We start from the raw sequence: 14,240 nt of genomic DNA, 5'->3' as shown, positions 1-14,240 counted from the left end.
TATATTTTACAATATATATTGATTTACTAGTATTATATAACACAGAAGAAAACTGGTTAATATTCAGATGTAGGTTAATACATAATACTTATTTTGTGAATTTTCATTTCTTAAGTAATTCTAATACTTTTTGGGACCAATCACTAGTAAAGCAGTGTTAAGCTTGAGTGGTGGCACATGCCTTTAATCCCAGTAGTCAGGAGGCAGAGGTAGGAGGATCACATGAGTTCAAGGCCACCCTGAGACTACAGAGTAAATTCCAGGTCAGCCTGAGCTATAGTGAGACCCTACCTTGAAAAACCACACACACACACACACACACACACACACACACACACACACACACAAGAAAAAAAAAGAAAGAAAGAGAAAACCAATGTTGTAGTTCAACTTCATGTAATCTACAATGATCCAATGAACATTTATCTTTCTTTCCCTGTGTGTTTGCCCAGTTAACACTACAGTGATGTTACAGAGGGGCAAAGAGGCTGTGCTCTGCTGCCCCCTCGTCCCCTTGGCAGAGGTGGTCTTGGTGACATGGAAAATACTCCGCAGAGGCAAGCCTTCCTGCGTCCTGTCCTACAGACCAGAGACACAGGAGACCAATGAGAACTGCATGGACAGGAGGATAACCTGGGTCTCCGCCCCTGGCCTGAGGCCCCATCTTCACATCGGCGCCGTGACCCCCGATCTTGACGGGCATTACCTGTGTGAAATAGCAACACCCGATGGGAATTTCCAACGTGGACACGACCTCCAAGTGTTAGGTAAGCAGTTATGGTCATGCTTGAAACCACCAGATTTGAGATGGGAACAAATGTCTAACTCCCAGAGTCTCAGGGGGGCCTCAAACTCACGGTGATCCTCCTACCTCTGCCTCCCGAGTGCTGGGATTAACTGCGTGCACCACCATGTCCAGTTTAAGAGTGATGTTTCTCTTCCATGTCTTCAGTGCCCCCTGCAGTAACTCTGTCTCTAGAGAAGAATGCCACTGTAGTGTGTGAGGCGGCTACAGGCAAGCCCGCCGCACAGATCTCCTGGACTCCAGATGGGGACTGTGACACTAAGAATGAATCAGATGTCAATGACACAGTGACCGTCAGGAGCACGTGCCACTGGGCAGTGCACAGTGTGTCTGTTGTGACCTGCCTGGTCTCTCACTTGACTGGCAACAAGAGTCTGTCCACAGAACTGAATCAAGGTGAGCTCCTGCTTCTTTCAGAAGAGGTAAATGATTTTTGACTTGCTGGTCCATGAAAAAGTAAATAATAACAAAACATAAAGAAAAAAATTGGAGTTCGTTATTTGAAGCTTTCACTAAAACTAGAAAATATATTGAATAGTGGAATACTTCACCCATATGGGTAATTTTTTTTTTCTTTCTTTCTTTCTTTTTTTTTTTTTTTTTTTTTTTGATTTTTCAAGGTATCTCACTCTGGCTCAGGCTGACCTGGAATTCACTATGTAGTCTCAGGGTGGCCTTGAGCTCTCAGCGATCCTACTACCTCTGCCTCCCGAGTGCTGGGATTAAAGGTGTGTGCCACCACGCCCGGCTAAAATTATAGGGGTAATTTTTTTTATCAGTATTTATCTAACCTAGATAGAAGATAGATAGAGATAATAGATGATAGATAGATAGATAGATAGATAGATAGATAGATAGATAGATAGAAGATAGATAGAGATAATAGATGATAGATAGATAGATAGATAGATAGAAGATAGATAGAGATAATAGATGATAGATAGATAGATAGATAGATAGATAGAAGATAGATAGAGATAATAGATGATAGATAGATAGATAGATAGATAGAAGATAGATAGAGATAATAGATGATAGATAGATAGATAGATAGATAGAAGATAGATAGAGATAATAGATGATAGATAGATAGATAGATAGATAGATAGATAGATAGATAGAAGATAGATAGAGATAATAGATGATAGATAGATAGATAGATAGATAGATAGATAGATAGATAGATAGATAGATAGCTGGCTAGCACTGGGATTCCTACCTCTGAACTGATACTTACATGGTAAGCACTTTATTCACTGAGTCATCTTTGTATCCATCCATCTTCCCAGCCCCTGGTGGCCAAGGTTTCTTAAAAGAGAAACCTACGTGCTCTCTTCTATGTCAACTTAACTCTCTTGACTCATTTGTGTCCATCTACACAGAAAGTGGTTGAGCCAAAAGCACTAAAGTTTTACCAGATGACAGATAAAATGCAAACTTTTCTTTATTAGCTTAATTAGCTTCACTCTAACTTGTCACTTGAGAATGCTCATATATGAACACCCTATAAAGTGGTAATAACCCCCTCCATTGCCTTCTTTTGTCCCCTCTCTCCTGCTCAATGTAACTGCCCTCCACTCAAGAACATGCAGGTCCTGTGGAGGTAACAACAGCTGACAGCCACTATGATGTCACAAATGCACCAGTCCCTTCATTTTTGGAGGGTAGTGTCCCAAAGTACCCCTCACCACCCTCTGGCTCTTAGATTCTTTCACTCCTCTTCCATGATGTTTCCTGAGCCTTGGAGGGTGAGATAGAGAGATGTCATTTAACCATGAGCTCCCAACAGCCTCCTCTTCTCAGCACTTTGATGGGGCGTATGTCTCCCCAGCCATCTGCAAAAAGAAGCTTCTCTGGTCAGTGGTGGGAGCAAAATTAATATTTTTTCCACCACATCCTCTGCAAAGTTCCAGGGAGCCCTAGAGTATATGACAGAGATGTCTCATCTAGTGCAGAGCATTCAACCATCACTTCTTCTCAGCACCACAGCAAGTCTGGAGTCTCTCCAGTAGTCACCCACATCCACAAAAATCTATGGGCATAAACATAAATATTGAAAAGTCAGTTTGATGGGGCTGGAGAGATGGCTTAATGGTTAAGGCATTTGCCTGCAAAGCCAAAGGACCTCCGTTCAAGTCCCCAAGCCCAACATAAACCAGATGCACAAGATGGCACATATGTCTGGAGCTCGTTTGCAGTGGCTGGAGGCCCTGGTGTGCCCATTCTTTCTCTCTCTGTCTGTCCCTGTCTCTTTTTCTCTTGCTCTCTCAAATAAATAAATAAATAAATAAATAAATAAATAAATAAATAAAATAATTTTTAAAAGTCAATTTGATGGGGCTGGAGAGATGGCTTAGTGGTTAAGTGCTTGCCTATGAAGCCTAAGGACCCCGGTTCGAGGCTTGATTCTCCAGGACCCACATTAGCCAGATGCACAAGGGTCTGCATGCATCTGGAGTTCATTTGCAATGGCTGGAAGCCCTGGCGTGCCCATTCTCTACCCCACCCCCACCCCAGCCTCTTTCTCTCTCTGTCTATTGCTCTCAAATAAATAAATAAAAATTAACAAAAAAATTATAAGTCAGTTTGATGGACACCACATATCCATTTAGTCAAAAAACAGTAATAGTTTCCCCCACTAGGGACTATGACCTCCCTAGATTTCCAGTGTCAGGCATGAGTTCCCTTTTGTGGCATGGATTTGACATCTAGTCATTTAATCCCAGCACTAAGAAGGCTGAGGTTGGAGGATCATCATGAGCTTGAAGCCAGTCTGACCTACACAGTGAGTTCAAGGTCAGTCTGGGCTAGAGTGAGAACCTGCCTGAAAGTACCCAAAAATACAAATAAGAAAATAGAGGCGGGAGAGATAGCTCAGCAGTGCTTGCTCGTGAAGAAAGCCTGAGGGCCTAGGTTTGAGTCCCTATACCTACTTAAAGCCAGATGCACACAGTGGCACACATACCTGGGATTCATTTGTGGTGGCAAGAAGTCCTGAAGTGCCCATTCTTGACCTCTGTTCCATTGTATTTGCTCAATTCCAAGGTCCATATACAATCTTTGGATTCACTCTTTAAGCCCAGGCTGTCCTGGAACTCACAAGGCTCCTTGTATCCCGACCTCCTAGGTAGGATAATAAGCATGAGCCACTACATCCAACTAACTCCTAAAGTTTAAGCCTGAGTTTAACATTAATATTTCAGGGACGAGTAATGTGGTTAACTGTTTTTCCTCTATGCTCATGCAATGCTTCCTGCACACTCCTTGAGTGCATTTCCACGGGTTGGAAACTGATGGCTCTGCACTATGTTCACTCCCAAAGCTTCTGACACCAAATGTGTGTGGGCTTTCCCCTTCCATGTCAACCCAATTCTCTAGCCTCCTAGATGTTAACTGAATGGCCCATATGCACATCAATTATTATGCTCCCGGGGGTTGGCACAGATTTCACAGGGCTCAGTTTCATAAGTCAACCTCACATGAGACACTAATGACAGTCCCTGGTCGTCCTCTGCACTTCTAATCATTCAGAAATAAATGCAGAAGGTTCCCACCATCTCCTGGTGCAGCTCGGTCATTTGCCAGAATGGCAGGTGAATGGCTAGAATGAGGAAGGCACTTACTTACTAGTGCTGGTTTCTTGCCAAGGGCACAATACAGTGGCAATCAGATGGAAACTATACACAGGGTAGGATAGGGAAGGAGCATATGGCTTCTATCATATCCAAGGCAGTACCTGTGATGGTTTGATTCAGGTGTCACCCATAAACTCAGGTGTTCTGAATGTTGGGTACCCAGCTGAAGGAGTTTTGGGAATTAATGTCTCCTGGAGGCAGTGTATTTTGTGGTAGGGTCTTATTCTGGTCCAGGCTGACCTGTAATTCACTATGTAGTCTCAGAGTGGCCTGTAACTCACAGTAATCCTCCCCTCTGTCTCCCCAGTGCTGAGATTAAAGACGTGCACCACCACGCCCAACTAAAAAATTAATTTTTGAGGCAGGGTCCCCCTTCATTCCCAGGCTGACCTAGAACTCACTCGGTAGGCTGGTCTCAGGCTCCTAAATGCAGAAATTAAAGGTATTTATCACCTTGCCTGGCTTAAATCCCCTTCCTTCCTTCCTTCCTTCCTTCCTTCCTTCCTTCCTTCCTTCCTTCCTTCCTTCCTTCCTTCCTTCCTCTCTTTCTTTCTTTTTTTTCCAGGTAGAGTCTTGCTCTAGCCCAGGATGATCTGGAATTCACTATGTAGTCTCAGACTGGCCTTGAATTCACAATGATCCTCCTACTTCTGCCTCCTTAATGCTGAGATTAAAGACATGTGTCACCATGCCCTGGCTTTTTTTGGGGGAGGGCAGAGGAGTTTGAGGGAGGTAGGATCTCGCTATAGCCCAGGCTGACCTGGAATTCACTATGTTGTCTCAGGGTGGCCTTGAACTTTCAGCCATCCTCTTACCGCTGCTTCCCAAGTCCCTTCTGTCTTCGTCTAACCTGTGTATTCCCATAGGTCAGCGAGGTTCTGTTCAGACCCCTCCTCCCTGACCCCGTTAGTGCTGGACAGCCACCTCCGTGCTTTGGGTGTTCTGAGCTGCGAGACACTCACGTGGCCCTGTGCACTTCCGTCCATCTGAGTCATCTCCTCGTGGGCATGGGTCTGACTTCTCCAGCTGGACTCCGAGCTTCCGCAGCTCTTGTCATGCTGTCTTCTTATCCCCTCTAGACCCTAGGGGGTTGCCTGTTGATCTTTCAGCTTAGAGTCTGAGCAGGTTGCTTAATGCAAGGAAACCACCTCTTGCCCCCGAGTCATATTTGTATTTGGAACTCACATCCCTTAGGCTGCCATTTTCCCAGAGGGAAAGATTTAAGAATCGTGGTCCTAACTCATCTTATTTTACCTTTCAAACAACTTTCAGACCATTTCACACATACGTGAACTGAAAGTAGGAAGGCACCATGTACTTGAAGGGGTCATATCAAGACCACATGTGGAAAATATTACTAGGCCCTGACCAAAATGTTAAGAACAATGTCTTTCAAAAGACTAAAAGCTGCTTGGGAAGTTTTCTTTTTTTTTTTCTTAAGAAATTGGGAAGTATTTGCAATACTCAGTGTGCATTTATTTATTCAGGAAATATGTGTGAAAAGCCTACCAAATACAAAAGGTAGACATGGTTCCTAACCTATGTGGAAATAATGATATATGAGTAATATTTAAATTTTAGATGATAAGAATCTTTTTATTTTGCCATTATGTAAAGTTCTAGTTGTGTGTTTAGATGATCTTTCAAGCTGTTTCCTCTAATTTGTCCATTAGAAGAATCTTTGCATTGACTGTTACCCTTGCCTATATTTAAAAGGCTTCACCGGAAGCTCACAGTTGTTCTTGGTCACTCTCTATGTGAAGCTCCCTCTTGCTGTGGCGGTTCTGTTCCTCGTGGGATTTGCTTTTTGCCAGAAGACAAAAAATTTCAGGTAGGTACTGAAGCCTGAAATATTAGAAAGAAAACATCATCGTAAGACTTTGAGCTTACACCATGCTGGGAACAGCATGTGTCATGAGACATTGTGTTTGTCCCCTCAGTACTTCTTGAGCTTGAGGCTTTCTGCATAGCAAAGCCCAGGCAGTGGCGTGGGGCAAGAGATTCTGCCTCGCTGTAGCAAGAGCCTCACCTGGCTTCTCCTTAAGAATTCAGTGTGAAAAATAATAGTGCCAGAGATCCAGAAGAGTTTACTTTCAAGCATATATATATATATGTGTGTGTGTGTGTGTGTGTGTGTGTGTGTGTGTGTGTGTGTGTGTAGGGAGCTAATGCAGACGCCATTACAAGATGGCGCTGGCTTCCTGCCAGTCTTGAGGTAAACAATTCCTTATTTAGGCAGCGCCTTGGCGCCAACCTCGCTTGAGGTTGCGCATGTGCTTGACGCACCTTGTCCCGAGCCTATCCTGTGGCTCCTGTGGGCGGGTGAGCCTATGGCAGCCATCAGCAGGCGCCCCGTAGTATTCTGCCCTATAAAAGCAGCTACACTCCTGCGCCCCTCGCCATCAGCTTTCCTGTTAACCAAGAGGCTCTCCAATAAAGTGTGATCAAGAAGGATCTTTGTCTGGTGGTCGTTCTTCTCCTGCAGGACAGGGGGCTCGCCCCAAAGTGGTGCCGAAACCCGGGACGCCAGGTGCTTTGTGGTCACCGGGCGAGGGGCCGAAGAGGATCCAGAACTTGACACACGGAGAGGAAGACGTCGGTAAGTCATCCCCAGTCATAATGCTTCTCCACTTAGACCCCTACCTGATCCTTGTTATTTTCATTCCTGTGTGGTTTATTGTCCTTGTCGTTTGCTGTGAGTGCAACATGGGCAACTCTCAGGGTGCGGACTTTGCGCCCGTTGACTTCGTCCAGCCAATAAAAGAACTGCTTAAGCAAAGGGACATTAAGGTCTCCTCCGCAACAATAAAAAAGATTGTTAAAGATTTGGACAAGATTGCGCCATGGTTTGCGGTGTCGGGGGACTTCTCTCTCCCTACTTGGGAGAAGCTAGGTAGAGACCTGGAAGCGGCAAAACAAGAGGACAGAATTGGTAAGGGTACACTGCCATTCTGGAGGCTTATTCACTCCTGCTTGAGTAAGGGGAACCACATAGACATTATTAGAAAGGGACGGGAGGCTTTGGCAAGGCATCAGGATAGCCTTTCTGAGTCAGATCCAAATGGGGATTCACAGACTAGGCCTAGAAGAAAGGGAGAAATAAAAAAGGAAAAACAAGGACAAGACAAAGATAAAAGTTTACAAGATGAGCTCAAAGAAATAGGTGAAACTTATGATCGCCCGCCCCTTGAGGGGAGCAAAGGAGCCTTTGACAGGCTCTATCCTCCCATTGAGGAGCTTGTACACTTAAATGTACTTGACACAGATGAGGAGGCTAGCTCCGATTCTGCAGAGGAGGAAGAAGAAAAATTATTTAAAGGGGAAGAGGAAAGACTAAAGGAGGCCACCGCCTGTTATAAAAGGGAGCGATATAGGTCCCCGCCTAGGTGCCCTCTGCTGACAAAGGGGCCTAAAGGCCAAGGGTGTGGTCCTTTACAGTCGATAGAGCCTTCCGCACCCCCACCCTATAACTCCCCTGGGGACACATGCCACTTCATTAAAACAAAAACCTGGTCGCAGCTGGCCTTTGCTTTTCCCGTTTTTGAGGACCCAGTAACTCAACAAAGGAGACATGAACCAGGTCCCTATAAACAACTAAAGGATTTGGTTCAGGCTGTCAAGGATTTTGGACCAGGTGCAGATTATTCCGTTGCGCTGTTGCGCAGGATCATTACAGCTCCTTTGACTCCTACAGATTGGACAGAGTTGGCAAAGGCTTGTCTTTCAAAAGGCCAGTTCCTTGAGTGGAAATCTTTGGTTACAGATAATGCTCAGACACAGGCTAGACAAAATATCCAGAATGGCCATCCGGGATGGACAGCTGACATGCTCCTGGGGCTCGGCCCTCACATGGCTGTACTGATGGTTCAAAGTCTGGTCGTGGGGCCTACTTGGTACAGGGCTCGGAGCCTATAGTAAGAATGTTTAGACCCGATTCCCCTCAAAATTGTTGAATGCCTAATTGTTTTGGAGGTCTTTCAGACATTCTCTACTTCTTTTAACTTGTTTACGGATTCCCTATATGTAGCTAATGCGGTTGCTGGCCTAGAGATTGCCGCTTCGGTTCGCTCTACTAGTCTAGTGTCTAATATTCTTTTACAACTTCAGTCTTTAATTTTGCAGTGAACTTGCCCTTTCTATGTAACTCATATTCGGGCACATTCACTACTGCCTGGCCCCTTATCACAGGCTAATGACCTCGTGGACCGGGCCACTAGGCTCGCCATGATTTCTCTGGAAGATACAAAAGCTTCAGCTACTGAATTCCATAGACTATATCATGTTCCTGCAAACACCTTGAGAAATAAATTTTCTATTTCCAGAAATGAAGCACGAGACATTGTAAAATCTTGTCGGTCTTGTGTCACCTTTTTGCCCTCCCCACATGTGGGCGTTAACCCCCGGGGCCTACGTCCTGGAGACCTTTGGCAAATGGATGTGACACATCTTCCAGAGTTTGGAAGATTAAAATACCTACATGTCTCAGTGGACACTTGTTCAGGCATTATTTTTGCCTTTCCATTGGCAGGTAAAAAGGTCTCTCATGTCAAGACTCATTGTTGGGAGGCCTGGGCTGCTTGGGGAAAGCCGCGCCATTTAAAAACTTATAATGGCTCAGCATACACATCTACTGGTTTCCGAGCCTTCTGCGCACAAATGCAGGTCGCTCATACCACTGGCCTTCCTTACAACCCACAAGGTCATGGTATAGTAGAAAGAGCAAATAAAAGTTTGAAAGCTCTCTTATTTAAACAAAAAAAGGGGGATAGCAGAAAATGCGACCCCCAAGGAGATATACATATATATATATATGTATATATATATATATATGCATATATATACATACATACACACACATATATACATATATATATTTGTTTTTTTTTAAATCTTTGTTTATTGTTATTTATTTGAGAGCGACAGAGAGAGAAAGAGGCAGAGAGACAGAGAGAATGGGCACGACAGGGCCTCCAGCCACTGCAAACAACTCCAGATGCATGTGCCACCTTGTGCATCTGGCTTACGTGGGTCCTAGAAAATCAAGCCTTGAACCAGGGTCCTTAGGCTTCTCAAGCAAGCACTTAACCATTAACATCTCTCCAGCCCTATATTTGGTTTTTTGAGGTAGGGTCTCACTGGCTCAAGCTGACCTGGAATTAACTATGTAGTCTCAGGGTGGCCTCGAACTCACGGCGATCCTCCTATCTCTGCCTCCCGAGTGCTGGGATTAAAGACATGCGCCACCACACCCAGTTTACCTATATGTTTTATGTTTTCTCCTCCTAGAGAATGAGAATCTAGAGTGGTCTGAGGTCTGAATGAGACAGCATATGAAAGCAGTCGTTTCTAAGGAGCCTCAAGTCCAGCTTCCCTGCTCAGACCTCCCTCACACCTGGGTGTCTGTGAGGATCCATATGATGTTGACAAAGGCCTGCTTCAGTCCCTTAGCTCACAGTCTAGAGACCTGTGCAACATCCTGGTGTTGTGTGTAGCAATTTGCTGAGTAGTCATTATTTACTTGCTATTCAGCTGATTTAAATTCTGGATCTTTCGTGCCAATCATAACTACTAATGTGAATTCTCTGACGACATAGTATGCATTATATATGTATACATGTAGGTTATAGAATGGTTACAAATGCTTGGCTTGTGAATTTATTGTAATTTTAATACATTCTGACATTGTGGAAAGACACAAGTGTGTCCATCTACCCTTCTTTTTTTATATTTTATTTTTACTTATTTATTTCTTTGACAGAGAAAGAGGGAGAGAGAGAGAAAATGGGTGTGCCAGGGCCTCCAGCCACTGCAAACAAACTCCAGATGCATGTGTCCCCTTACACATCTGGCTAATGTTGCTCCTGGGGAATTGAACCTGGGTCCTTTGGCTTAGCGTGCAAATGCCTTAATAACTAAGCCATCCCTCCAGCCCCATCTACATTTCTTAAACGGCACACTCACAATCTCCTTTTCTACCCTTGTAGTTTTCCTCTTGCCCTTAAGTTCTTTCCATACAGACAGCTCATTGGAATTGACTCCCTCCCCATGTAGCTTTCTGATAAGAGCAGACATAGTGAATTCCAGGTCAGCCTGGGCTAGAGTGAGATCCTACCTTGAAAAAAAAAACAAAACAAACAAACAACAAACAAAAAACAGACAGCGCGCCAGTTTTGAGTGTTGGTCCTGAGTGTTTGTCTTGGCTACCCAAGGAGAACATACATGGTCCCACATGCTGGAGGGTGACAGCCACATAGTACGCCACCTCGCTGTTGAGAGCAGCTGGGTGATTCAGGAGTCAATCTTCCCCTAGACACTTGACCAAGCTCCATCAAGTTCACAATACCTTGCAGAGTGAGCCTCTGGTGATACGAGACATTTAAGCAATTCTTACCAAAGGTTCTGTGGTTGCTTGTCATGACATTATTGTGGCATTAAGTAAATACTATGTTGCATAATCATATAATTCCAGTTGTATTTATTGTGAGGATGTACGTAGGTGAAAGGCATTTCTCAGATTCCCTTGCAGCTGAGCAGCATGGCCATCTGTTTTGGAAAATGAGATGCAAGTGTGATGTTTTTAGAGTGACTAGTTAAAGAGAAAGAAGTCCTTTTTTGTTTTCCCTCACTATCTCTGGGACTGAAATACTAGTGTGATGTCTGAAAATGCCATGGCCACCTTAGACCGTTGAACACACTGGGGATGGAAGCTACTGAGTGATGTGAGAAAAAGATGCATGATCCTGGGCTCAGAGACAAGAGAGCTTCCTTACCAACCCTAAACCAATTGACTGGGTGTGAAAGAGAATAGAATACTTTTTTATGCATATGAGTTTTACTGTACATGTAGCTAAACTCAATTCTGACGGATATAAATAGCTGATCAGCTGGAAGTTTTGCTCCCAATCTTGCAACAACAGATTTTGTTCTGCTCATGTGGGTTTATGGCCTACTTTTGTTCTTGCTCTAAGGGGAATGAAGCAGACCTAACTTCATAACATAGAAATCACAGATGTGAGAGCCATTTTTTTTTGTGACAATTAAGTTTTGGGATGTTGCGGGCTTGTGGTGGGAAAGGGATTGAAACCCTGAAGCTATGAAAAGATTACCCAGTAGTGAGCCAGCCCATTGCGAGACACAGGAGGGTGTGTCTACGGCACAGGATTGGGAAGAAGAACACTGTTCGGGGCTCTTGGAGAGGATGTGAGTAGAAAGACAGAGGAACTGAGATCTGCCAGACTCCCTCATTTGTCAGATTTATGTGCTGTCTGAAACCTCTGTATCCCAACTCCTACCGCCCACATTTTCTAGGTGATGGGTTCGAAGAGTAAAAGGATACTGCTATATTGCCCAACTATAAGAAACCTAGATTTAGTCTGAGCACAGCCAATGCAGAACCTGACAACACCCATCTTCCCATCTCTACACAGATGTGAAAAAATAATTTTCCTTTTGAACACACACATATATCCAGCATGCATATACATGTACGTGTGTATATGTGTAAAATTTAACCATGGTCAGGGTTGGAGGGATTGCTTAGTGGTTAAAGCACTTGCCAGCAAAGCCTAAGGACTCAGGTTCCATTCCCCAAACCCACGTAAACCAGATGTGCATGGTGACACAAGCATCTCGAGTTCATTTACAGTGACTGGAGGCTCTGGTGAGCCCATTCTCTCCCTCCCTACCCAGCCCCATCCTTTGATAAATACATTTAAAAAATTGGGCTGGGGAAATGGCGTAGCAGTTAAGGCGTTTGCCTGTGAAACCTAAGGACCCCTGTTTGATTCCCTAGAGCCCATGTAAATCAGATGCACAAGAAGGCACATGTATCTGGAGTTTGCAGTGGCTGGAGGCCCTGGCATGCCCATTCTCTCTCTCTCTCTCTCTCTCTCTGCCTCTTCCTATGTCTATCTCTCTCAAATAAATAGATAAAATATTTTTTAAATTATTTATTTATTTATTTGAGAGCGACAGACACAGAGAGAAAGACAGATAGAGGGAGAGAGAGAGAATGGGTGCGCCAGGGCTTCCAGCCTCTGCAAACGAACTCCAGACGCGTGCGCCCCCTTGTGCATCTGGCTAATGTGGGAGCTGGGGAACCGAGCCTCGAACCGGGGTCCTTAGGCTTCACAGGCAAGCGCTTAACCGCTAAGCCATCTCTCCAGCCCAGGTAAAATATTTTTTAAAAATTAACCCTGGTCTCAATTTGAGGGAAATTTGAAGCAAAACACAATTGAGAGCCACTAGGTGGTGCTTCAACTTAATTCTTTAAATATTTTGAAGCAAGCAAAGTAATCCTGTATTTTCCTTTAAAATTTTCACATAACTAGCGTACCACTTACTCATTGTTCGTCTTCTTGGGTGGCTTTGGGAACAAAAAGAGAGGGTCAGTGGCAAAGCAAGGAGAACACACCTTTGCAGTTCCTGAACTTGCCCTGCCAGTGCCATTTAATTTTCGTTGGAGTGTCTTCTTTACCACACGAGATGGCAGAGGATGCCAACACCTCAGGGAAAGGGGAGTGTGAGGACCTGCTGCTGGGAAAGCCAGTATTAGCGAGTTGAGATCACACTCAACGGACGAAAAGCAAGGTGCTTGTTAGCGTTCGTGACTTCAGGTGGTGGGAACTCCAGATCAAGTGACTTGCCTTTTCCACCTCCCAGGTCCTCCCCACCATCTCTAAAGCATACACAATATTCTAATGATGGAAGGAAGCCACACATAAATTAGGTCAACTTCCTTATTACAAAATGAGAAATTGAGACACTATGATTTCGGTGGTGTTGGGCTGTTTCTCAGAAGTCAGCTGCCCTGCTTCTCTTGTTTCTGAGTGTAGGCGGCTGACCTACGGCCACAGACAGATTTCCAGTGAAACTGCGCATCTCTTCCTTGAGCTGCATCTTATTCATGAGGACTGTGGTGGTTTGATTCAGGTGTACCCCATAAACTTAGGTGTTCGGAATGCTAGGTTCACAGATGATAGAGATTTGGGAATTAATGCCTCCTGGAGGCAGTGTATTGTTGGGGCCGGGCTTTTGGGTTTATAGCCAGTTTTCCCTTGCCAGTATTTGGCACACTCTCCTGTTGGTATTGTCTACCTGTGTTGGCCAGGAGGTGATGTCCACCTTCTGCTCATGCCATCCTTTGCCCTGCCATCGTGGAGCTTCCTTTTGAGTCTGTAAGCCAAATTAAGCCACCACCCCCCCCCCTTTTTCTTTCCCCAAAAGCTGCTCTTGGTCAGGTGATTTCTGCCAGCAATGTGAGCCTGACTGCAACCAGGACCACGAGCCTCCATATCATATGCGACTCTCTCTTGTCTGATTGGCCAGACTCATGAGAGAGCTCCTTGTCTAAGCTCTGGAAGAGAGAGATTGGTTAGGCCTTTGGTAATACTGGGTGGGGAAGGAGCCAGTGAATATGTGACCAACACTGGGATATTGTAAAGAAGACAGAACTGAAGAATGTGTGTGAAGTCTTGATGAAGGAGGAAGTGATTGTCCAATGGAGTTGTGAGTTATGAGATGCACAAGAGCTCTGGCAGTGGCAAGCCTGGGGAAGAAGGGCATGCTGGGAAGAGAGGATGGGCTGAGGGAAGGCTGAGGGTGTGTCTGAGTGGTCTCTCTCAGGGTGACACAAGCTGTCTCATCCCCTCACACACATCTCACAGTCATGGAGTCATCTGAGGACAGACACCCTTATTAAGAAGGCCAGGAAGGTTTTGCAGATCCAGCAAATCTTTGTCAGATTTATAACGTTCTCCGGACAAAATGTCCAAATCCGACTCATTCAACCCAACACTTGA

At 44.7% G+C, this 14,240-nt stretch overlaps 1 protein-coding gene across 1 annotated transcript; it reads left to right on the top strand.

Moving 5' to 3' along the window:
• The first annotated feature begins 466 nt into the window (after positions 1–466).
• LOC123460278 (cell surface glycoprotein CD200 receptor 2-like) lies at positions 467–6,390 on the top strand. The gene is made up of 4 exons (XM_045148428.1): positions 467–767; positions 953–1,201; positions 6,157–6,271; positions 6,381–6,390. The coding sequence occupies exons 1-4, from the start codon at positions 467–469 to the stop codon at positions 6,388–6,390; spliced, it is 675 nt and encodes a 224-aa protein (XP_045004363.1).
• Positions 6,391–14,240: the final 7,850 nt, after the last annotated feature.

Source organism: Jaculus jaculus, chromosome 4, assembly GCF_020740685.1.
Source record: "Jaculus jaculus isolate mJacJac1 chromosome 4, mJacJac1.mat.Y.cur, whole genome shotgun sequence".
Classification (NCBI taxonomy): Eukaryota; Metazoa; Chordata; class Mammalia; order Rodentia; family Dipodidae; genus Jaculus; species Jaculus jaculus.
This window is presented reverse-complemented; position numbering and strand designations above follow the sequence as displayed.